General features: G+C 40.7%; 1 protein-coding gene across 1 annotated transcript in view; it reads right to left on the bottom strand.

Moving 5' to 3' along the window:
• Positions 1-8,625: 8,625 nt before the first annotated feature.
• Positions 8,626-26,165, bottom strand: part of LOC144824745 (uncharacterized) — a 29,018-nt gene continuing 11,478 nt past the window's right edge. Inside the window, exon 3 of the mRNA XM_078683758.1 lies at positions 8,626-11,815. Coding sequence (XP_078539884.1) covers positions 11,564-11,815 — 252 coding nt within the window. The 3' untranslated portion in view covers positions 8,626-11,563. The remainder of the gene's footprint in view (positions 11,816-26,165) is intronic.

The following is a 26,165-nucleotide window of genomic DNA, read 5'->3' as shown; positions in this document are numbered from 1 at the left end:
TGACCAAAATGGAGTGAATGCAAATAGTATGGCTGCCTGCCTAGTTTCTAAAGTGAGTTACTATGTGCTCTGAAAGCACTTTATAACATAAAAAGTGTATTTATAGAGCACACAATTGCCCCAGAGGATGTCCCTTAGCACTGTTTACAGGTAGCTGATGTTTATGTTATACAATGCAATGATGCTCATTGAATTGACCTCAGAAGAATGTACGATTGAGTGCAGCCATTAGATTTGAATGAGTGATTATGAGATCAAACACAGATCACTGTAGTTGATGAATTAGTTCACTTAGCTACCAGAATCTCCTTTTCAGATACACATATTGAGTATCTCTCAGGATCCATCATTCGTATCCTTTACACAAGGGTTTCCCAAATGTGATTTTGATGTTCTCTGATTTACTATATTTCCGCACATCCCACTTTTGTAGAAACTGATCTTCGAATTGAACTTGGTTTTTAACTTCACTCTGATTTTTAAATCGGTACCTTAACCACGGGGCATCTTCGAACCCCCAATAATGGTTTCAAGAACAGTTCCCATTTCTCCCCCAACAGAGTGGCCTTCTGGTATATCCAGACATTCTGAGATCGCACGTTCCTGGGGTCCAAAGTCAGTGACCAGGGGCAGTTCTTAACAAAAGGTGAGTTTGGATCAGAAGAATGTCCAGTGTTTGTCAGGTTAGTTGGGTAAACTGTACTCAAATCTGAAGTTAGTTCTTCTCATCCATGTACACGCTCGTTTACCCAGACCATTCAGAATAGACACATTCTGTTTTTAAAAAATAATAGGTTTTGTTGGGGATTTAAAGACACTTAATTTTCAGGATTTGGATGCTCAGCATGGCACTGATGTTGAGGCTATATCTCTCTTCAAGCTACAATATGATTTTCTCACCTTGAGTTCCAAGTATTCTGTAATATTTCTGTATTCACAGCAAACAAAGTATCCAACCCTCCTCTGAATCTATTCATTTGAAGACTGCATGTCTGCTTCTAGTATCATCTTGTGATTATCTGTTCCATAACACACATTTCTTTTCTTAGCCTCAAGGTAATAATAATACAACTAGAATGTTGTGTTTTGTAAAGAGGGTATTGTATTAAAATGACTCATGTTGCTCAAAGGTAACTAGTCATTTTGAGTGGGGGTGGGGTGGTATTTGGAAATAACAATCACATTACAATTTTGATTGTTACAGCAGTGCTCTATTAGTAGAACAAGAGGAGGTACCTATATTACGGTATGAATTCAGGCTACATTTGTCGCTCAATCAATACAATTCTCGACTTCTGCAGTAAGCATTTATAAGATGAATGTGTTCCGTATACACTAGTATTAACTCCTCTCTTTTCGAAAGGAACAGTACTTTAGTGGCCAAATGTACTTCTGTGATCTCAATGTCCTGAAGTGATCGGCCTGGTACCTTTGTACGGATCCTCACATAAGCAATAAGGAAAAAAAGCATGGGCGGGGCTGGGGAAAGCATACAAATAACTACAAGTGAAGAAACCACTACAGGCATGCAGCTGCCAGGACCTCATAAGAACAACAAAGAGTTTGTAGAGAGGGCCAGGAAATTATTGGACAAGCATGGTGTTGTAGCTGGAAGAAAGATTGGGGTTGGGTAGGCAGAGACAGTAGAGGGAGAGAGCAAGGAAAGCAATGTGCTTCCGTGCAGTGCTAACAGTGAAATAAAATAAAAAATTGGCAAATCTAGTAGGTCCGGTGCAGGCTGCCAGTCTTTTGGCTTTGTCATTGCTTGTTTTGTCATGATTTTTGCAAAATATTACTGTTGGAGATTTTGCAGGGCCCTCTTAAATAAAAAAAAAAAAAGTGTTTTTGGTCTCAAAATGCACATGTTGTCATTTATCCTTTGGCACTGAAAGAAGCAACTTTGTGTGTGAATGTGCTCTATGTGAAAGGACTATTGATGAAGTGTGCTGACCCCTTGCCACATGCTTTATACTGCAGTGGGTGGAAGAAGAATGGTAATGACCCAAGGACAGACGTTTGTACGAGAACCCCAATAAGCAAGAATATTATACACTTAATTATAGGAAAATAAAAAGGTCTTGGCTAACACCGGACCTGAAAATAATTGTGGACATCCGCAATGAAAGAATATTACTTATGCAGTTAGAAACAATGTAAATAATAAATGCTCTCAGGCCAGGACAAACATAGTAATAAGGGGAAGAACTACTGAATAGGTGGAAAAAAACTAAAATATACAAGAAAGCATTCCAATCTTGAGCAAGGAGCTGCCTCAAAGCTCATCCTATGTATTGTGTTGTACACAACAGGCCTTCAACAATAGGCCGCTAAAGTTGTATGCAGGTGAGACCTAATAAATCGACTTCATAGATATTAAGATCTGCTATGCAGGTTGTCTCAGGTTACAGGTTATATTGGATTCTTAGTTCTACAATTCTAGTGTCGCTCTTGGTAACATGGACCATAAACATAGTTTAGTGCTTACTCTGATATTTCAGAAAAGATTATTAGTATATTTCGAAGTATTTCTTCTGGAATGATAAGTGTCTCAAATCGTTTGTAACTTTTTATGAAGGAAAAAAATGTTTCTTAATCTCCATTTCTCCCATTCCCAACTCTGACAGATTCTCTCACCATGTGCAGAGAATATGATGGGGACGTGCACTCACCTAAACAGGCACACTATTTTCGCCTCTGCAGGATATTCTCAGTTTTGCAACCTGAAAAGAACCTTTTATTTAGCAGGGTTAGTCCCTCTGCATCCTTCTCCCCCTCCAGGTGGTGTTATTGCCTTCTTTCCTCCCAAAACGGAGGCGATAGAGGTGCCTACATCAACACACTTTCTGGACTTCCAATAGCGTCTCACCAGGCTATGTGATTCCCCACTATATGCAGAACCTCAGAGATTTGCAGATGAAATATGGGGTGCAGGATTCTCAAGGAGAAAATATACACCTATGCTGCTAAGGTACCTATTATGTAATGAGGCACACCACGGATAAACGCTCTACATTCATGGTCATTTATGCTGTACACAATATAATTACACGCACTTTATATAATGCTGCTCAGGGTGCTTTTGCCACCCATGATTGACCTTGAAGATGTTGAGATGTGGTGGTATGTGACATATTACTATTGTCTCTGTTTTCAAGGTTAAAGCCATGTAACAGGGTATACTTTTGTCATATTAGTCTGTGTATAGCCAACTAGCACTGAGCATCTACAAGTGAGCCTCTACTCTGTGATCACCAAAGAGATTTTGTTTTTCTGTTTTTATTGCTCCACTTCTTAAACGTTATTTTAATCTGTACTACAAAGTCTGTGAGACTCCATTTGTTGATGTATGACCAGAAACTGTTGAATTTTATAGCTAAAAAGTTGATTTTACACATTGTAAACTTTCCATGTTGACTAGTATGTAAAACAAAGATTTGCAAAAATTGTTTAAGAATGATTTTTGTTGCTATGTTTCACACATGAACATAGGCCTCTTAAAACTAGGTGCATCATAGAACATCCATGCTCACCTGTCTGTATGCCATTTTTGAACTTTAATGGCAAGCCTACACTATGGCACTTTTATGGTAACATGTATTTGGCACTCTAGCCTCTATAGAAAACGCTTGCTCACTTTCTTATCATATCAATGCCAAATGACCCATGAAAGGGTCATGGTTTTATATTTAGGTAATATGTAAGTTTACCATGCTTTTTCATATTTGCTGTTATATGGTAACTATTAACGCTTGCTCATGTTTACTCTTTTTTACATTCCAATTTTGTAAAGTGTGTTGTTAAAATGGTGCTAATGACTGCGAACATTGTTAAATATGCTCCTATTTTTTCATAGTACACTTGTACTTAAGAGCAATTTTAGAAATTGTTACTTGATGATGAATTTGACTATGTAATGCATTCTGGAATTTCAAAATATGAGAAAAGAGCTCATTTCTTTGGATGAATTTTTACATTTATTTACAAAGGTGATTTCACCCTCAAACCTGAGAAATTATAACCCACATATAAGTCGTTGAAATCATTGACTATACATCCTTCATTAAGGTGCCTAGCTGTTCTAGTGTGTTAATAACTGGATGCTTCTATGTTCATATGTTGATTTATTATTCATTGGGTTTGTTGTTACTTTTGTTCGCAGACAATAAAAATTGATGTGTTGATAATCTTTGCAAATTCTTTGTGGTTATTTTCCTTTTTTATTCAGACTGTATCGCTTACAAAAACAATGTTTGACCAAGGAGTATCGTATTTGCAATTTACATTTTAAAGCATATTTTTCTGCCTTTTATCAGAAGAAAACAGTTCCAAGCAGGCTTGCTTTATCACTTCATCAATGTCTTTAATTTTTCACTCGCTGATCATATCAACTTGTGAAGCAGAACATATTCTTATTCATTCATAAGGATTGTCAAAAGTAACAAATTTCCCACAGCTACATCCTACGCGTTTTGTCCCTACTGGGACATCATCAGGGCTTTTAAATAAATCGTCTTTGCTCTCAGTCTATCAATGTCTGGTAGTTTCATCCAAATATTCTTTGCATATCCTATTATTGTTCACGATCAGTATCGCATCACCCCAATGCTATATTCAAGAAGTGAGTGTGTTCAATATATCATCACGTCACGGTAAACAGGAGAACCCCAGTCCGGCGTCCCAATTTTGTTTTCATTTAGGTTTATCCAGGTGAAATAAGTCTTGATTTCCAATTCCGCCTGATTGTCCCATATGCTTCACCGTATTAATTTTCAGTTACCCACTGTTTCCAAATCACGTCCTGTCTGCGTGATCCAAGGAACACCTTATATATTCTCACTTCAAATCCACCTCCTAGTCCTATGTGCTTCACAGTGTCATTTTCATTTCCACCGTATTCTCTATGTAATGTTAATAACTATTTTTAAAGCACACGTACACCCATAGGTTTCTTGGCGCTATTTCAGGGAGACAGAAGTACAATTCCTAAAAGTAGGACTGCTTGAAGAGCCATGCTTTCAGAAGCTTTCTGAAGCCCAAAAGATTGACACAATTCCTAAGTGACAGAGGGAGAGAATTCCAGAAAGTGGCCGCTAGATAGCAGAAGCAGCTGCCTCCTTGCCTTTTTTTGTTAAACGAAGGGGTGGTGGCTAGGCTGAGATGGGCAGACCATAAGTTGCGCTGGGGCTTATAGTTGACTATCATATTTCTTATGAATTTAGGACCATTGCCATGTAGGGCTTTAAAAGCAGTGCATCCTGTCTCAAAGGCAATCCTTTGGGCCATCGGCAACCAGTGTAGTTTCTCCATGCCAGGCCTTGCTGACTGCCATTTAGGTTGTTTCCAAATCAGTCTAGTCGCCTGATTTAGGACCACCTGGAGTCGTTTTAAGAGTCCCACTGGAAGACCAAGATACAGGGCATTCGAAAAGTCCAGTCAAGAGAGTACGAGGGCTATTACCACTTGCACAAGTGCCGAGTGGATCAGTAGATGTGCAATTTTCCTAATTTTTCTTAGTTGGAAGAAGATAGAGGATACCACAGCTCCGGCTCTCTCACTGTTACATAGGTCGTTTACTATGTTAAAAATGTCCTTTAAGTGATAGGTCAGCACTGAGAATCACCCCCAAGCTTTTGACCGAGTTGGACGCCATAGGAGGAGAGCCCATATCGCTAGGCCAGAAGTGACGCCCCCAGCTAAGCTCACTCTTCCCAGGCAATACTAGTTCTGTCTTGCCCGGGTTGAGTTTGAGGTGGTTTAAGTCCATCCAGCGCTGTATATGTAACATTGTTGCCTGAAACTCGACAACAGAGTCCGAGGAATTCAAGGGGATTTTCAACTGCAGGTCGTCAGCATAATTGAAGATGGTAATTTTACGGTCCTTTAGAGAGTGTAACAAGGGTCGGAGGTAAAGATTGAATAAAAGTGGTGAGAGTGATGAACCCTGCGGGACCCTACAGAAGGAAGATATCCTTGGGGCTGTAAATGTTCCATGTCTCACTGATTGCGTCCGATTGGTAATAAAGGACGCTATCCATCTGAGAGCGGGACCCCTGAGGCCGGCCTGCTCGACACGGTTCAACAGTATGTTATAGTCGACCATGTCGAACGCGGCCGACAAGTCAAGGAGTACCAAAGCCTGATGGATGCCCTTGTCTGCATTAATTCTTAGGGTATCCTGGACCGCGAGAATCACAGACTCCGTAGAGTGTGACGGACGGAAGCCGGCTTGGTTCGGTTCTAGATAATCTGAAAGTTCAAGAAAGTTTGAGAGACATCTAGACACTTGTGCCTCAAGTAATTTAGACAGGAAAGGGAGGAGGGAGATAGGCCTGTAGTTGGCCAGATCTGAGGGGTCTGCCCCGAGTTTTTTTAATAAGTGGGACGATCGTGGCGTTTTTGAAGTTTCAAGGGACCTTGCCTTGTGAAAGAGAATTGTTCAGGAATGGAAGAATGGTCGTTGGTAGGGCCAGGCAGATCTCTTTCAAGATATGTGGTGGACAGATATCATTTGGTGGCCCGATTTTAACCCGGGCAAGAAGCTCAATAGAGTTTTTGAGTCAATAGGGGGGAGGACATCAAGGATTTGAGGATAATTATAGATGTCATCTATAGGTTCCACACTATGTGGACTATGGATGCTCCTCTTTATAGTGGAGACTTTGTCTATGAAGAACTCATTAAGTGAATTACAGAGTTCCTGAGTGGGGACCTGGATGGGGGTGGCTCTCTCACTGTTACATAGGTCGTTTACTATGTTAAAAATGTCCTTTGATTTATTTTGAGAATTCAGTATTTTAGTTGAGAAGTAGTCAGCTTTACTTTTGAGAATAATTTTTAGATAGTTTCTACGGGCTGTGACAAACTCCTCCTTATCTTGCGAGGTATATTTAGCTCTCCATTCCTTTGCTTCTGACGTAAATCAAGTTTTAATTTCTTTAGGTCAGAGGTGAACCCTTTGTGAGCATCCCCACCATGTGTGCTAGTGAATTTCACTAGGGGTGCATGAATGTCTGTGGCTGCTAGTAACCAGTCCGTAATTTTTCCTTCCATGATATCTACATCCTTGCAGGTTGTAGGTAACGTAGACATCAAGGTGTCTGTAAAGGCGAGAGAGTTTACGGCTTTCCATTTTCTGGTAACACCTCCTGGCAGGGGTAGAGGTTTAATATAGCCCTTAATGGTAGTAGTAAACCGGATTAAATGATGGTCCGACCTTATACAAGGTGTAATAACAGGGGGCGAGAGTAAGCAGTTAGAAGACCATATTTGGTCAAGGCTGTGACCCTTTTCATGAGTAGCAGAGTGAATGTGCTGTGCCAGATTTAGATTTAGGAGTAGTTCCTGGAGTTCGGCTGCTTGGGGTCCACCTGCGTCGTTATCAAACCAATAGTTTAGATCTCCGACCAGGAGGGTTTTAGAGAAGTTCACAACAAGGGGGGCCAATTTTTCTCCTAGAGAGATTGGAAAAGTGGCCATCACTTGAGGGGGACGGTAAACCAGTACCATTGCCAGGGCCCCACTGTCGGTATCAAGTTTGATAACTAAGTTCTCAGTCTCCGTCAGGACAAGAGGGGGGAAGTGCCACAAACTTATGCTTTTTATGGAAGATGGCTGCTACCCCGCCGCCCGTTTTACCGAAGCGTGATTAGTAGCTAAGATGTAATAATCTGAAGGGAGTGCTGCAAGGATATCAGGCAAGTTTCCGTGATCAACAATATATCAAGTTTTTCAGTGACAAGAAGTAAAAAAATATCAAGTTGGTGCTTTACCAAAGAGCGGGTATTCAGATATATACAGCGGAGATCCATTAAGGGTTTTGTGGTAGGATAGGGTGTAGTGGATGGGACGGCACTAGGTTCCGTAGATCGATGGGGTGATGAAGTCCGAGAGATGCCATTATTAGAGATGCGGCGAAAAGTATTGGGGGGTCAAGGAAGGGCATTGAGGGATAGAAGGTCTCAGTAAAGTTAACTCGCTAGCAGAATAAATCAAATTTTGACCATAATCCATGGCCCCTCGCCCCGACCGGCTGCGGACGGGAGCAGATGGGCTTGCCTTTGGCACGCCTTCGGCGCGCCATCGGCGCGTCCGCTGCGCGTAGGTGTCATAGTGCCTTTTATAGGCCTGTGTATTGTTGAGCACTAGAGCGCCACCCTGCCACTATGGCCGCTCTGAAGTGCTCAACAGGAAATGGATCTAAAATGCCTCCCTCCACACAAACAGCATGAGATTGCTGCGGTGGGCCGGGGAGAGCGTCAGGCAAGCAAAGGTAAAACAGTACGTTTTTAGAGAGAGCGATTTAAAAATGAGCACATAGGTATCCTCAATTCAGCAGAGCTAGTGCGGGTAAATGTGCTGCTGTCCTCCTCTATGCACGTCCCGTCTCTGCGATCTTACTAATCTTATCCCTTCTCAAAGATCCTTCCTTCCGTAGTGACAGCTGGTACGATAATTCCCGCCATCATGTATCGCTTACAAGCATTTTGTTTGGGGGCTTGTGAAGAAAGTGACCTCATTCAGGCCACCAGGGTCACTGCTGACCACCTCTCAGCATTCCATGCTAAATGAAGAGTCGGAGATACAGTGCAGAACATACACCAATAATCATTTAATATACACGCTCAGAGCTGGGCCCCCTCTGCACAGTCCAGAGAGAGTGCTACAGAGGGAACAAAGGAACAGTAAGCATAAAGGTACATTATATGCATTGCATGGTCAACCCATAACACGCCCACAGTGGAATTTACGAAACAGATGTGGATGAACAGCTTAAAGACAAAAAAGGGTTTCTACTCTGACCAACTCAGAACACTTTCAAGACCGTTCCACCCTGGACTGTGATCAAACTGCCAGACAGTGGGAGAGGGCCTTTGCTGAGAGAAAGCTCTGCTCTGGCATGGACCATTCTTTGTTACAGAAACAAAACTTAACAAGGGGCATTTTTTCAGAATTGAACAGGATTGCTTTTGAACATTACATTAGAAATGGCAGAGTCAAAGAAAATGGCATAGCAAATGCCAACTTATACATGACGTTATAGAGCATCAGTGAGCATAATCTAACAAACCCTCCTTTTAGCATGACCTAAAGACATTTTCTATTTAGAAAGTAGATATGACAAGCACATATTCAGGGGTTAACTATGACATCAGCATTGTTGAATACAACATCATAAGTAAACATAATCAAGGTGGAGCTGTGGGAACTATTTACAGGAGATATCTAATAGTAAGACAGCATGGAGTGAGGTGGCAGAAGCATAAATGTTCTGTTTGAGTGTTAAAACAGTGGCACAATAAGAACAACAAAACAGGAAACATTGAGAGTACAAGAGAGTACTAATACAGCTACGAAATAAACTATGTCCTTTAGGATCCAACCCCAATTACCTAGGAAAGACCAACTCCAATTTCCACATTCCATGCCTTTGATATTATCAATGCTAACTCTAATGAGCTTTGTTATGTTCTTTTCCAAATTCTCTATACCCATAACACACTGGTTGCCAATTATTGCGCAAACACCACCGCTCTTGGCCAACATAATATCCACTGCATATCTAGCCTGTTCCGAGTACACCCGCATAATTTCTAACTGAGTAGTAATATCTACCAAGGCCGCCACTGTAGAGTTGGATATAATCTGCAATTTACATTCAAAATACTCTAGCTTTCTCACCCCTAGCCCTAGCAGTACCACCCAAGGTAAATATGGAGGACAGGATGTATCCAAATGTTATACTGTTGCTATAGCTATTCAAGTCAAGTCAAAACCACTTTAATCGATTAATTGAAATCATAAAAGGTACACAGTCAAATCACATCACACAGTTCATAAATACAATCGAAATATTACAAATATTAAAATTGCAGAATATTGAACTCCATAAAATACAATGTAAAAAAGATGGGGATATATCATACAATCATATTTAAGCGACTTAATTTTTTCAACCTACCAGCTGCTACAAAATAACTTGCAATGTTAAAAATATTCCAGGGGTTGTCCAGTAATTGTAAATACAGTAAAGCAGGATTAGCCTGTAGAAACCCCTTCCCCTTTAATAGTGGTATTATAAATTTAACTCTGATTTCACAGTAGTAGTCGCAAAAAAGTGTAAAGCGCATTGTGTCCTGTGTTAAACTACTGTCATAGTTACAGGGTACACTATCCTCAGGGTTACTCCATCCTTCAAAGGATCCCAGAAAAAAATGAATCCGGTTCAAACGAAATTTAGTTAGCAACCAGCGATGATATGGCCTTGTAACTAACTTTAAGTAGGGCTCAATAGATGGCGAAGTAACCAGTAAAAAATGAGCCCTAACAAGAGTTTTTTTTTAATTCCTCTCCCTCCTATAGCTATTCACTTCCAACTCTGTTACCCCTTCACAAAATAATTGTATCAGTGTTCTTTTTACCCATCTCTTTTTAGGTTGGACATTTTTACAGGGCAACACCTAAAGGCAGTACCATTCCGAGAGCCACATCATCAGTACCATTTTAGACATTTGAATAAGTCCCATTGCACAGAAAGAAAAACCCCGGCTGAGCATATATCAGCCCCTCAGAATTCACTGCAGCATATCTGGAATTAATTCCTGATTTATTTACTAGGGAAACTGTGTTTTTGAACAGAATCGTCCCTGAACAATTAATGTACAAGGAAGCATCTGTAAAGTTCACTATTGGGCAACAAGCAGCATAATAACCAGCTTACCGGGTTCTGTCAGTTCTTCATAATGCCAACTCACAACAGTTATAATCTGTTCTGTCACATTAAAAATGATCACAAAAAGTGTTATAGCAGCCAGGGTAACCCTCACCCTATGGCTTTCCGTGATACAGACATGGTCCGGGGTAACCAGATCCGAACATTCCCTTTACCTCCACAAACTGTGGTGGCTGAGTTCATGTGTAGTTAACAAGTGACAATGGGTATGCAGCCCAAAGACTGGTGACAGATCTGATCAGATAGGATAGAAGGCATCCCCATGCCAAAGAATCTTTTATGAGTATTCACAAACACATTATTCATGCAGGCCCCCCTGTTGCATCTCATGGGAAGGTGTTCAGTTATGTGGAGGGCGGGTACACTATGTATATCTTCCAGGAACCATGATACCCCACATACTATTACTACCACTATTACCAGAGCAATGCCACATGCAATCTTACTTTGCATAGACAAAATCACACTGCGTTGTCTAGGGGCGATTTGCTGATCCTCCTAATTAATTGCCTACCAAAAGGATGCATAATGGAACAAATAAAGAAGTGTAAAAAATGATAAGGAATATAAGTGTTTCCTGTGTCCGTCAGAGCCTCCCTGGCACTTGCTCCTATTGTCCATCAGTTGGCGCTCTTGAGCACTGGCGGTGTAGCTTGCTCCATTCTAAGCTCTTTCCTAAACTATCCCATGTCGATAAAGGTGGTATACTTTCCAAAGTATGCTTTCTTGACTAATGTCCAAACAACAAGTGCAAAACAGCTGCAACTCTTTCATTTATTTCATTCCCTCGTTGGTACTGCTACTCAGTACTTTCCTACCTTGTGCGGTCCATCCCTAGTCTTTCTTTCCCTTGGACTCGATGGTCCTCAGCCGAGGGCGTAAGTCGTACCTGGCAGCTCCAGGCACTGTATAATCACTGAACCGAGCAACCTTTACTGCCGTCTGCATAACCAGAAGGACTTGCTCAGGACCTTTCCATCTAGGCTCCAAATTTTTCTTCCTCTGAAAGTTATGAATGAGAATTAAATCTTCAGGCTGGATACTGTGGCCGGGCCGCTCTGGCTTAGGAGGTAAGGAGTCTTGCACCTGTTGGTGAATAGAATGCAAACTTTCAGTCAGTTGCCCAAGGTAATCAAGCAATACAGGTTATTCAATATTAGAGAGCTTTTTAGGCCAAGGGACCGCCCAGACTTTTGCTGGTCGGCCAAAAACGACCTCACAAGGGGACAAGCCTGTTCTAGAAAGTGCTGTCAATCTAGTGGATAATCTAGTGGATAAAAGGGCCAAAGGAAGAGCACCTTGCCATTGCAACCCTGTCGTCTCCTGAATCTCTGCCAATTTCAATTTCAGTGTCCCATTATACTTCTCAACCAAACCCACTGACTGCGGGTGAATGGCAGCTTGGAATTTCTGTTTAATATGCAAGCCTTCACATATTAACTTAATCACTTTCCCATTAAAATGAGAGCCATTCTCACTCCAAATCTCTCTGGGCATTCCAAAACGTTGGAAAAACTCTTTAATAAGTACTGTTGTGATAGCCGTATTGTCCTTAGTAGGGTAAGCCGCCACCCATTTACTGAATGTACATATGACCACTAAAACATACTTGAGATTGTTACAACTTTCTAGCTCGATGAAATCCATTTGAAGGACCGCAAAAGAGAATGTAGGTGATGTAAAATTACCAGATGGTGTGGGGGTACCTTTCCCAGGATTGTGCATCAAACAAATCATGCAATGTTTCACTAAGTGTGCAGCTGTTTTGGAAATATTATCATTACTTCAAACTGGGGCCAATAATTTACAAATACCCTTTGCACTGATATGTGTTTTCAAACATAGTGTTCTTGGTAACCCATCTATCTGGGCCTGCAACAAACATTCTCTTCATCTTACTCTGAGCCGTCTCTTTGGCTGTCGGAACAGCGAACGCATTCCCTTTACCTACATCATCTGTCACATTCTTGCGGGCACTACACTTCACAATAGCCATTCTCTTAGGAAGTGCTAGTGAAGACAGTAATCGTAGTATCAGATGTCCATGTTGTATCGTAGTACCATGTGAGGTAAGAAACCCTCTCTGCCCACAGTGGTGCGAAATTGTGTGCGACCCCAAATGCATACTGACTATCTGTGTAAATATTGACAACTAATCCTTCGCTCAATTCACAAGCTCGTATAAGGGCAACAAGTTCTGCTACCTGGACAGATTGATAGGGGACTCGTGATGTCTCTTTGACTGTGTGCAATGCAGTGATAGCATAAGCTTCAGTGGTGATGCCATCTGTTAGTTTAAAACAAGACCAATCAACATATACTTCTCCTTGGGGATCAGATAAGGGAACATAAGTCAGGTCTACCCGTCCTTTCGACGCTTCCTCTGTTAATAAAATACAATCTTGTTTGTCAATTGAATCATTCTCAGAAGGGAGGAGTAGTAACGTGGCTGGATTTAAAGTGGTACACCTTTTAATAGTAATATGTTTGGCAAACAATGTTTGTTGTTAATGCAATCAGAGGTTTAATTAGTAAGGAATAATTAGGGATCCAGTATCGACAGTAGAAAGTGATGCCTATAAAAGCACACACGTCCTTTTGTGTCTGTGGACAGGGCATTTTATTAATGGTGCTAATGCATTCTGGCGTTAACCTCCTACCCTCCTTCGACAGAAGGTGTCCTAAATAGGCAACCTCCTGTTGACAGTACTGAAATTTCGAAAGAGAAACTTTGCGAACATGGTGTGCCAAGTGCAACAATAATTTCACTGTACTATCGTTGCAAACTTGTTCAATATCAGAAGCAATTAACAAATCATCGACATACTGTACAAGTGCATTGCCTGGAGGAAGTGAGAGTGAATCCAACTGACCTTTCAATGCTTGACTGCAAATGCTAGGACTTACAGTATAGCCTTGAGGAGCCCTACAGAATCAGAAACTTTTATCAGCCAATGAGAATCTGAATAAATACTTGCTGCCTGGGTGTATGGGAATGCTAAAGAATGCATTTTTATATCAATGATGGAGAAAAACTTAGCGGTAGGCGGAACCATTGTTAAAAGTGTGAATTGCAGGACCACTAATTCATTGACCTCACTTAAATCAATCACAAAACGATATACATCACCAACAATGTTGCGAGAGTCATGGGGTGCCCTTTTGAGGATCAGAAAAATAGGACTATTGCATATGTTTCCAGTGGTCTCCTCGACAACCCCCTTTCATATGAGGTCCAGAATAATAATAAGGCGAGCTTGTTCTCCTGCCTTTGGTATCTTATACTGGGGAATGCGTGGTAGGATGGCATTGTCCTTCACTTTTTTTAAAAACTGGGGGTATGTGCAATAAGCCTACATCCATAATGTGGGTGGTACTAGATCAAATTCAGGTGGAAGGGGAGCATCTTTGGATAGGCATTGTCTAGTACGGACGTCTGGACCCATGGTAATATAAACACCATCTGGCGAACAATGTATGGTAGCATGCAACTTCTTTAGTAAGTTCAAGGCCATTACATTTTCATCACAGTTAGATGTTAAGAGAAATGGGGAATCCACAGTAAAAGGACCAACAGTAAGAGCAAGAGGGCCCGATATGGGGCTTACGACCAGTACTCCTGAAAAACCCACCAAGACATTATTCTGGCCAGCAAGGGCCGCCCCAGGGACCAGGTGTCGGGGAAAAAGACCTCTTTGTGGCACGTGTATCAACCAAGAATTCCTTAGTAGGTTCTTGCAAATCCGCTTTGACATAAGGTCCACACTGGTCTACAGGTATGTGAACTGGTCCCTTCGCCCTGTCCCTGGTTATCCTAGCTGAAAGACATCCCTGTCACGACATCCATGTCATAATAGTTGTTATAGTACTGTCCTTCCCTAGTGTCATCAAAATAATTGTTGGAACGGCTTGCAGAAGTAGTAGTGTGTAGCCGCCTATTGGTCCCACATTCCCTGTTTCCAGAAACCCTTCCTCTAGTGGACGAAACATTTTGCAAAAGTACAGGGCACTGGCTATGTCAGTGACCTTCTTCTTTACAGTATGCGCACTGGTTCTGCCCCAAAGGTATCATGGGTGGCTGTCTAGTGCGTGGAAGTTTTCGTTGGAGTCCCCGTCCTCTAGTTTTACATCGATATGCCTTTTGCAATAATACCTTTGTCTTCAGATCCTTATTTCTTTTATCAGTCTTGTCCTTCTCTTCATTATCCCCATGCTGGTGATGTTGGGTCATATTTAGAATCACGGAAGGGGAAGACATAGACCAGGAGCTTTCAGATGCTTGAAGTCTAGACATTGTTTTGGGAAGAAGATTAGTGACAAACCTATCAACAAATATACTGACTCCTCCCTCTGTAGGCATATCCTGCCCACTGTAATCCAAACACTTCTCTTCAAACCAGGTAAAAAAATCAGAAACACTTTTGTCTTTCTTCTGCAGGCAGTCAGTCTGTCCCAACTAACTTTCTTGGGTGGAATGAGTGCTTGCATGTATGTTATTATGCGAACGGGTAAGGCAAGCAACTCAGCACCTGGTTTGTCTCCTGGCTTTCTATCGCTGTGCCAACACTTAATCGCATCCCACGTTCCGCCCAATTCAGCAATATGGTCTTGAGTATGGACCTGTCACCAAATATCAACCGGGACGAATAGGCCAAAAAACATTTCAATATCCGCAAGAGTCCTCACACTAGAAGAGGTAGCTTCTGTCAAGGTGGATTACATGGACTGCTCATTATTTTTTTTAGAATGCCTTGCTCAACTAATCGCTCTATTTCTGCTGCAACACCTGCTTTTATTTTTGGACTCATTTTGCTCTGTCGAGTATTTGGGTAAACTGCACCTTCCTTCACTGTCACTTTTATCGGGTCGACATTTGCCATTAATCCTACTTCTTTTCCGGTAAAATCCCACACATCAGGATTTACAGTATTTTGAAGCTCTTCTGGTAAATCTTTTAGAGTCATCTTTTTAATTTCAGTTTCTTGCTTGGCTAACATGATTTTATACATTTGATCTTCATCTGGAGTTTGAATTTCAACTCCACTTGGGGTGCAGTAAATGATGCAATTCATTTTGCACAGTAAATCTCTCCCTAACAAGTTTACGGGACTGGAGTCACTTACCACGAACTCATGCATTTCTTTAAAATTGCCAATACACACTTTCATTGGTTCTGTGACAGGGGTCCTAATTTGTTTATTAGAAATGCCCACTACTTGTATCACTTCTCCCGAGAGGGGTAGGTTTGGGATGTCTTCTGTTCTCACAGTAGAACGAGTAGCACCAGTGTCCAACTAGAAGGTGATGTCATTTCCCTCAACCTTGCCGTCCACATAAGGACCTGACTAATCTACCGGTAAGGGTGCGCCAAGTACGCATTCCTCTTCCCCCCCTCTCAGGCACCGTCAGAAACTATCTTCTTCAAAAAATGTGTCTTGCAAGAGAAACTGTGGTGTTACTGTGTTTTTCTTTCCACTTCCCTCCCAATTCCTGGTATCCACACTGCATTTGGCTTGACTCACAAAATCTGGCATGGGGCAGAGGGTAACTGATTTTGTATTACCTGCTGTGGTTGCCTTTGTGATACTTCATTCTGCGTCTGTGGATTCAAGTTTTGAGTTTGAACATTATTATTCTGTATTAATTTACACTCGTTTTTCCAATGCCCCAATTTTCCGAACCCGTGACAGGGAAACTTTTTCTTTGCATCTTATTTGCTCATTCTCCCTCTAGGCTTGCCCCACTACCTTCACTTTGTCCTTCCCCTCTTCCATGATTATTAGCCTGCTGACTCAGCTGGAGTTCTTGTTGTTCTGCTAATTTTACTTGTGCCAACATTACTTTTTCTTCTAATTTCTTTCGCCTATTATCAATTCGTCCCCACAGTATTTGGCATACTTGAATATTTCATCGATAGGCTTTGCCTTCCAACATAATTTATGCTCCTTAATCATTTGGGATATTTCTGGTTTTAGTCCGGTCACAAAACAATAGATAAAATGTGTCATGTCCTTATTATCAATATTTTCCAACCCACTATACTGTTTGAATACTTGCAAAAGACACTCGTAATATGCATGTACAGATTCATCTTTGTCTTGGGTTGTTCTGTCTATTTTGGTCCAATCTGTATCTTTCGGAGGTACCTTTCCTTTTAGGTAGGTTACAACCTGATTATATTTTGTCATCACATCATCCTGTCTCTGGGTCTCTAGGGTATTCATCATTAGGCCAATCTACTGTAATTTTACATTCTGTCAACAAATCTGCAGGAACAACTATGTCAAATAATCCATCTAAATCTTTTAACAGCACTTTTGAAACTTTCACAAACCTCTTGACTTGCCTATACCATTTTACAGGCTTTTCTCTGAGTTTTGGGAAATCATTTGTAAATGATAAAATATCCTAACGGGACCATGGCACATGTACATAACCTCCTCCTGGAACTTCTCTCATTGGACACAACCTTTCAACCTTGTCAGTTTCTTTTATTAACTATTCAGATGTAGATCGATTTGCCTGAGCTTCCTCCTTATTCTTTGTCCATCTAGCTTTCCATCTGTCTAAGTCTCCCCTTGTTTGTAACAAGGATAATAATTCTTTTATTTGCAATTTTCGTCGTGACACTTTCATGTTTTCTAAATCATTGTCAGAAAATTCAGCTCTATATAGTTTCTGCAATACTTTAGATTTACCTATGTCAATTCCCATGGCAGAGCCCAGATTAATTCATTTCTCATGAAATATGTTGGTATTTCGTGTGATACTTCTGCATATGAATAACTCTTCTTCACTGAAAGTATTTAGTCTATCCAATCCTACACTTCCAGCTATCATTTCTTCCAGTTCTACTCTTAATTTAAAAATATCTAATACCTTTGGCTGCAATTTTGGCTTTTCTATGTCTCAGGACCATCTCTCTATTTCTTCTGGAGTCACTATAGTGGCATTTTTAGTGCCAGTGGACGTTTCAATCTGTACCTCTCTTGAGCATCCAGGAGTAATTTTCCTGATCGAGTCACTGGTTCTCTTATAGGCAAATCCATCAGGGAAATCACTGACTCGCACTCACTTGCTTGGTCATCAACTATTATGTTTTCTTTCCTGGGTTGTGCTACAGGTGTGGTCAGAACAGGAGTTTTAGGACTAGTTTGCTTATCTCCATACAAGGGAACAACAGGACCTATAGTTACTGGTCTTCAGGACTCGTATTCAATTTTCTGTATTAATTCATTACGCTGTTTATTTATTGCTTCCCTTTCTTTTTCTTCTAAAACTTTTTCTATACTAGTCTCATGTACAATCTGTGGAATCAAAGGTGGTTTTAAGAACGGAGCACTAGGGTTAACTCTAATTGTTTCTTCCTGATAAGGTGGCGAATTCTTCATTAATAAATCCTAAAGATAATCATCTTCTGAATCTCCACTACTCATTAAGTTCTTTGTTTTCTCTGTACTCATACTTCCTGTCGGTTCTTCTGAGGTCAACACAGGATATAATCCTTCCACTAACGTAGACTGTCTCCATTGTTTCATCTGCTTATCTCTTGTTTCTTTAGGATATCTAGGATAAAATCGACTAAAATTTCTATCACACCGTGTTCTGTCTCGTTATGTTATGTTATGTTAAAAAGTATTTGTAAAGCGCAACGTTCACCGGGTAGGTTTCTTGGCGCTGGTGCTACCTTGGCGCTCGTTCAAAAGCCTCATTCTCCCACTCTTCTGAGGCTTCATATTGCGTTAATCTTAGTCTGGGATCTAATTCAGTCATGCGAGTTCACAGCTTGTGCAAAATTCTACCATTAAAGGTACCATACTCTGGAAAAGCCAATAGGCTGTTGTCCTTTGTATATTCTATCCAGTCTTCTAACCACACACAAGTGTGGTAGCCCCTTTCTATCATCATGTATGATGCGGGCATTTTTGGTGGTGGAATAATAATACCTTCTCTCGTTTTAATGGGTTTATCTTTTTTGAAAGAATTCTTAATTTTCTCTGCAAGAATGATCTTTTTCTGTTTCCTCCGTACATGATATGGGGTCTTCCTGTAATTTGTTGCTCTCTAGCAAACCCTTCCATCAGGGTGATTTCCTATAATTGTTGGGTCTAGATGCCACATATAATTATCGCTTTTCTGATTTTCACTGAAATCTTATTTCAATCAATTGTTTACTTCACTTAAATGCCTCTCCAATACCAGCGCGTATCTTATTTTCAACAACCAATCAACATTTAATTTCTAAATCACTTCAACCAATGGTTGCACGGCTTTTCTGTGAGATGAGTTTCTCACGCTCTCTGCACTCACCCCTCCCTATAATATTACCTCAGCTACACACCCGCTGCCTCAACCAATCCCAGCGCGGCTCTTTGTGACGTCAGTGCAGCACCCGCAACTGACTCCCTCCTTTGCCAGGTAATACAACCACTTAATTTTTTTTCAATTTAAATGCACATTTCATTAATTAACTATATAGAAACATTCGCTACTGTGTCTGATTGACTAAAATTCAAAGGAAAGTCAGTTTATTTCGCTGCAAGTAAAACCCTTCCGCTTACTCTTCACACACTACGAGTAAAACCTCTTCCGCTTACTCTTCATTCAAGCATCAAAGAACCTGCTACTCCTTCAGACCTACCCTTTCTAGGTGATATAAGGCAAAAGTTTCACCAGCGAACCTCTTTGCTATCACTTACTCTCACTTTTACACCAGAAAATAATCCCTAACCAGTACTTTAAGTTTTACCCCACTTATTTCATCAGACAAGTAACCTCACTGCAGTGTGGCTTCCATTTACCACCCGCTATTCAATATCCCTGGGGATTTCCGACAACAGAAAACAGTACAAATGGGTTTTGGGTTAATACATAAAATCAATACCAAATCAATATAATCAATACACAGTAACTACCTATCTTAACTAAACCTTAGCCACTCCTCTGCTACCAAAAAAATAATGATGGAGCGCGCGGGATTACCAGCTCAGTTTACCATACTCACTTGGGCCCATAAACATTCACACCTTGAACTGGTAATCCTGCTTTAGCTTCCTGCCTATCAGAATTTTAATTCACTTTTAGGACTTATACCTGTACACCATATCATACCAAATCCTTGTCACCTGTACTCTAAGTCCTAAGGATCGCAAAGGATGTTAGAATAATAGGTAGTAATATAACATTTACCTTTATGAAATAACCACTGACTCGGGAGAAAAGTTTAAAATTCTTTATCTATGTAATATTTTGTGAATCAACAGCCACACAGTGAGACTAAAGATCAACAGCCACACAGTGAGACTAAAGATTTTTCAAGTAAAAAATAATTATTAAAGCAAGAGTTCTGAAAGAGTTAAGATGATATGGGTATTGTCAGCGAACATACAGAAGGTGAATCAATAGGAACGCTTCAAGGAAGTCACAGCTACAGGTATTCGTTGTAGTCTTAGAACCCGAGGCAGCAGGCTCTACCAGCCATTAAAGGCCCGCTCGGCGAGGGCCTTTAACAAGGGAGCATGCTTATAATGGCCAGTAAGGCCCGCTATGGAGTGTTCTAAGGCTATTAGAACATTCCGCCCCTAAAGGGCATAATGTTCTAATTTGTAAAACAAAGGCCTCACAGAGCCTGGGGGGGTTGAAATCACATTGGGATCGGTGAGGCCTTTGTTCACAGCATGAGCTGCGAACAAACATTGAAAAGCTGATGCTCTGAGCTTCTACCAGCCATTAGACAACCGGAGCACTGCATCGTCTTCAATGGAGCTTCCACAATTCCAATGTTCTAATAAAGAAATGGACCCTGAGAGATGCCGAGTCAGGCTTCCAGAATCCTCTCGTTCATGTAGCAGAATGGTATGGTTGATTGTGTCAAGGGGTCCATTAGTACCAAGACATACACACTGCATATCATACAGGAATGTTAAGAAGGCCAGCATAGTTTAAGTTTATAAACTATCTTGATGTTAATTTTTTCCTTCATAATTGATGTTTTAATTTTAGAACTTTGTATTGTATAATTGTTATAACGTTTTACAAATAGACCTTTGATGGTTATTAGATACTTCTTAAACTGGACAATGTACATTTTTATCATTACAATGCTCTTTTATTTTTCTTCCCTGTTTGCCCCTTCACCTTCTCTATATTCTTTGTAATGATTTTAATGCATTACTAGTAATGTACTCTGTTTTACTCTAATATTATAAAGCTCTTTTAAACTAAAAAAAGGACAGACTTCTCTTCTATTGGGAGAAAGGCTAGCTTGAATATCTTCTCAAGGATAATGTGTAACCAGAAATTGTTTTATTTCAACATTGGCAATTCCTATGTGGAGTTTTGAGACGAATGGTAGCAATGAAAGGGGAAGACAGCATAATAAGCAGAGCAATGGCTTATTTGATGGTCTGACCAAAATTGCTTTTAATTGGTTTGAGACTGACTTATTAACTCCAAAAGTAATGGAAGGGTATCTTAATGTTGGTATTGGTTATCCATATAAGAATTCCGTTCAGATTTGATTTTTGTAAATGTGGAATGCATAAGATTCTTTAAATTTTTGTTAAGAGGCAGATAGATGAAAGCAATGACTGCTTTCAAAGTATTTTACAGCCTTTCAGAAACGTTGATCTTTCTTGAAAATTAACTTACCTTTAGAGTGGAAATAAGCAGAACGTTTCTCTAAATGTCTTGTAATGGTATTGGAGAGAATGAGGCATCTCCTGCAATGTAATATGTTGTGATTATTAACAAAAGTATTTTAATTATAATAAGATTCTATTATTCAAAGTAGGAAGGATGAGTTGTAAGCTAAACTTGCTAATCTCTGTCCAGGGAAGCATAGTTCGTGAAAAACGATGGACTGGAATGTGGTTAGTGGCTGACATTAATTCATTCATTTATTATTTTGTTGTTTATTGCAGTAGATGTCCTAATTAAGATGGGTATGCCCATACGTGGGTCCTGTGCTCAGTGTGCGATAGGTCTCAATCTGTACTGCATTGTCCATACCTAAGTAAGCCAAAATTGGTCTGGGATTGCTGGTGGTCCCATCTGGAGCAGGCTTGGCTGTTTGAGTTATGCTGTTCCTGTGGCAGCAAGGCCAAAACTGATTTACATATGGTTGGTGTCCGTCCAAAGTGGCATAGTGGGTGGAAACTGATGGACTGAAATCCCACCCTGATTAAGCAACATTGCTACCATCAGTATGTTCTAGTAAATGCCCAAAGTGTGACAAGTATGTCCAGACATGGGTCCTGTGCTCACTGTGTCCCTGTTGCAGGACTATGCATAGTCCTGTGGCACAGTGAGCTATTATAGCCTAATTAGGCTAAAACAAGTCTAGAGTTATGTGTTCCTATTTCAGGAGCACTTGGCGTGGCAGTTCAGGTTGCAGTGTTCGTGTTGGTGCAGGACCTGAACTGATTTGCATATGTCTGATCTTTATCCAGAGCGGCATTGTGGCTGAGAAACGAATAAATAGAATGCAAAATCAAGCAATTGCCAGTGTCTGAGATTAATTCAGAGCTAAACCAAAGGCATTCTTATAAGATAAACATTTAGCGGCTTGGTCCAATGAAGTCTGTCGCAAAAATCTGTTAAACTGAACATGAGGAGATTTTCACATCGGCCTGACGTGAAAAATCACAGAACATTTTAAACTCTGGTGTGTCTAAGTACAATTGGTCCACAGAGTTGAGCACACAGTTTCTTTAGAAGGAAAAATTGTAGGCTGAGATAACTGCAAAGCTGATTAGATTGCAGTGTCTGTTAAGTCTAAATAGTCCAGGCCTAGAAGGCAGAGTAATCTGGGCAAACAATTGTGAGGAGTAACAGTTTTCAAAAAAAGCTCTTCTAAATCTGGGAATGCGTCAAAAAGTCATGGGAGTTGCGTGGGAACATCAATGCAGTGCTCATGGAATGCCTACATTGGGCCGAGTAAAGCAACCCACCGATTTGCGCTGCGTTGATTGCTCCAAGTTTTTGGAGCAACGCAAAGTGGCTTTGCATGGCTTTAAAAATCTGTCTTAAGGTTTCCGTCGCTCTTGCACCGCGTTGTTTGGTTATGAGTAACACAAACCGGGTCATAAATATGGCCGTGGGTGTTAAAAAGAGGCGTGCTTAGGGGAGGGTGTGCCAGCTAAAGAAAAGCAATTGAGAAAAACTCAGATAATATCCACATGCAAGGATGTAAGTCACCACGTACGAATGAAGTCCCCTACTGTCTGTGCACCATATTTTCCTTTATTGAGGAGGTGCACCCCTGTTTTTTGCATTTTGGCTGAGTTGGCAGGCCCCCCAATCCCAAGAGACACACAAGGGACACCCATTGTGTACTCTAAATTTGTGGAGGCCTTAAACTGTTGTTCCCAAATGTATTCTCAGCATGGTAGACCTCCTGTACAACTTTATACTTGTCCTTTATTATGCCAGATGTTTATATTTTTGGGGGACACTAGCTGACTCCTTCCTAAGTAAATTAAGTCCGGTGACGTGGGGCAAATGGGCCTCCTTCATGTTTTTTAAGTGCTAAGTCTTGCATATTGTGCCTTCCTGGTGTCAGGTTGGTACCAGTTCCCATTATACATTTGGGATTCAAGTCTAGGTACACTCCTCTCAGAAACATGTCTGAGTAAGGAAATGCCCCCATCCTAGTTTGTCAGGATTTTTAACTGATTGGCAGTGGGCTGCTCCTAAATTCTGAAGGACTGATTGGCAATAGGCTGCACCTGAATTTTGCAGGACTGTTAATATAAGGTAGAGCCATATTAGATGATATTGAAGATCTACATTAATAAGAACCATATTTGCACCCCGAATGAATGATTCTTCATCGTAAATCCAATCACACCATCCGTAATTATACATTTTACAAGGTCCAAAATAATCTAATTTATCAGGTGCATTACTGCAGCCAATGTATCTGTAACTTGGGGGTAAATGCCAAATAACACATGGAATGAGGAACTGCATAACAGATATACAAAGTGGCCTATCTGTAAGTCTTCAGAAGAAGGTGGCAGAGTGCTTTTAGTGCATCACAGACAGACTACTGCTGTAACAAGCCTGTTTTATGGAGAACTAACCCCATGCAGCATCTGCAGCAGCCATCTTGAAGTTCACAATCCACTACCACCTGTCAAATTGAAGAGCCATCTGATGTGTTAACCAGCAAGAATCACTATGAAAATATCATGAGCGTTATTTTCAGTGAGCTTGAACTTTAAATCATTCCTGTGGAAGTGGTCAAGGAAAAGTCTAAACCCACGGGCCATGTCCAACAAAAGGTAAGTTCTAAGGTAAGGAGGAACCTTGGGCAGGAGATCACCAACAAGGTAAATGCTGTGTCTTCCCATCCTCATATTATCAAAAGTTGCAACATGTCCTAGAGCTGCTCTCCAAACACTACCATGAGTTCTTGCAACCAGGCGTTGACCAGCACCAAATTTGGAGCACTAAGCCAGAGGAAGAGATGAACTCCATCATCATCATCCTTACAAGTACTGACGGCAGTGAAGGCGAAGGCCTAGAAGAGCTAGGTGATTGCCAGAAATGAGTATTGCACCTGTGTACTGAGTGCATAGTAGATAATTAAGTTACATATGGCGCGAGAGATGTACATTTGAGATTGCCAATTGATACTTGATTTTTCTAGTTCCATGTGCACAGGTACCACATGGTAAAGAAAAGGGTGTCCTACACGTTTTGCATTTACAGTTATGCCCCGTGATTGGTGTTCAACCTGTAAAATTGTCATTCATAACGATACAAGCAGTAAAAACAAAATGTTAGATGTTGAGCTCAGTGTTACAAGATAGTAGCAAGAACCGTATATACAGTAGCCTCATAGTCACTCGTCACTGAACCTCTCTTTTGTTGGGTGCCTAGAGTAAACTGTAATAAATAAAATGACACCAAAAAGAGAAAAATCCAGTACCAAAAAGAGAACAATCCAATAAGTAGAACTGTAGATATGATTTTTTACATTTTTAAGTAAAACAGGCACCAAAAAGCACAACATGGCATCGCGGTTATATGTACACACTAACAATATCTAAGGGTTCAGGACCTGCTGGGGATTAGGATACACTCCAGCAGAGGCCAACAGCTGGGTTCAGACAGGTCCAATTGTACATATCAGCTGGGCCGTTGTAGGGAAGGCCTCTGGAAGCTTGTTTTGTCCATGTAGCTCAAACAGGAGGTCAACCAACTGACCCTCGCCTTAACCTCTGGGGTCCTGGGTTCAAGGCAAGCCAGTTCAGGCTTCAGACAGATATTCTTAAATATATGTGGTACACATATTAATTACTCACCTTGATAGTCCAACGGCAAAGGACACATGTCTGTGCATTTTGGCCTTTACTGCATAGGCATATCCAGGGGAACTCTTAAAGACGTTGGCCACTTAACTATGTCGCTTGGTTACAGTATTGTTTAGATTACCTAACTCCACCTCATAACAGCAAATTAGACTTTGGTTTAGCCTGGTTAAATACACCCTGGGAATGAAGCTTGATTTGTCCTGATTTGGCATCAATGCAGAAGTTCAAAGAGACCAACATTAAAACCTCAGTTTTTGTTGGAGTTGCTTGGCATACGGGCTTCATCCATAGTCCCATGGTGTACAATCATACTTACATATTAACATCATCGGATATGCAGGAGATATGGCAAATTGGATTTAAACATGGTGTATTTAAAAAGATATTCACAAAACAACTAACTAGAAATAAGTAGTTTGCTCAAAGAAAACATGCTGAGCTAGGGCTCACTACCTATTCCTGCAATAATATACAGAGTTATCTTTTAGACCTGTTTCTTGTCTTTTGTTTTTAGGATTAAGGTTAAGGCTTTTCTCATTGAAGGAACAATCAAAGTGTTCATAAACCCAAGCCTCACAGGTTGCTGTAGGTTCTACAATAACATCAAAGAATTTCCTATGCATGTGATTTATTATTTCTCCAAGCTTTAAAATAAATGAAGAAGGTATATAAAAGCCCCCTTTACTAGACTGGGCATGTAAAATTGTGCTTTTGCAATAGTGCGTTGCTTAGGTGGGCAAAACCCTCAACTACAAGGGATTTTGTGTGAAGCACTGGGTAGCGATATTAAATATTGCTATCTCCAGTTAGCGACCAGCTAGAAAAATGATTAAACAACTATTTTTAATATTTATTAAAAGTTCAATTCAGTCATAAAGTCAGAATTTTAAAACGCATTAGCAAAAAGTAACTTTTAAAAAAGTTACCTTTTCCCTGCCTGATGTTCCTGAAGGCTAATTTGCATTAGCTCTCCAGCAGTAACCCAGTGAGTGACTAGCTCTGATGAGTTGTGAAAACTATTCCCGGAGCAGAGATAAAGGCTTGGGTGTGGGAGGTGTTTTTGTTCCTATTTAAGGCAGAACAGTTGGTGTAGACCCAGGAACTTAAATTAGTTC

This window comes from Lissotriton helveticus, chromosome 3_1, assembly GCF_964261635.1.
Source record: "Lissotriton helveticus chromosome 3_1, aLisHel1.1, whole genome shotgun sequence".
In the NCBI taxonomy this organism is placed as follows: domain Eukaryota; kingdom Metazoa; phylum Chordata; class Amphibia; order Caudata; family Salamandridae; genus Lissotriton; species Lissotriton helveticus.
Note: the sequence above shows the minus strand (reverse complement) of the source record. Positions and strands in the feature narration are given on the sequence as shown.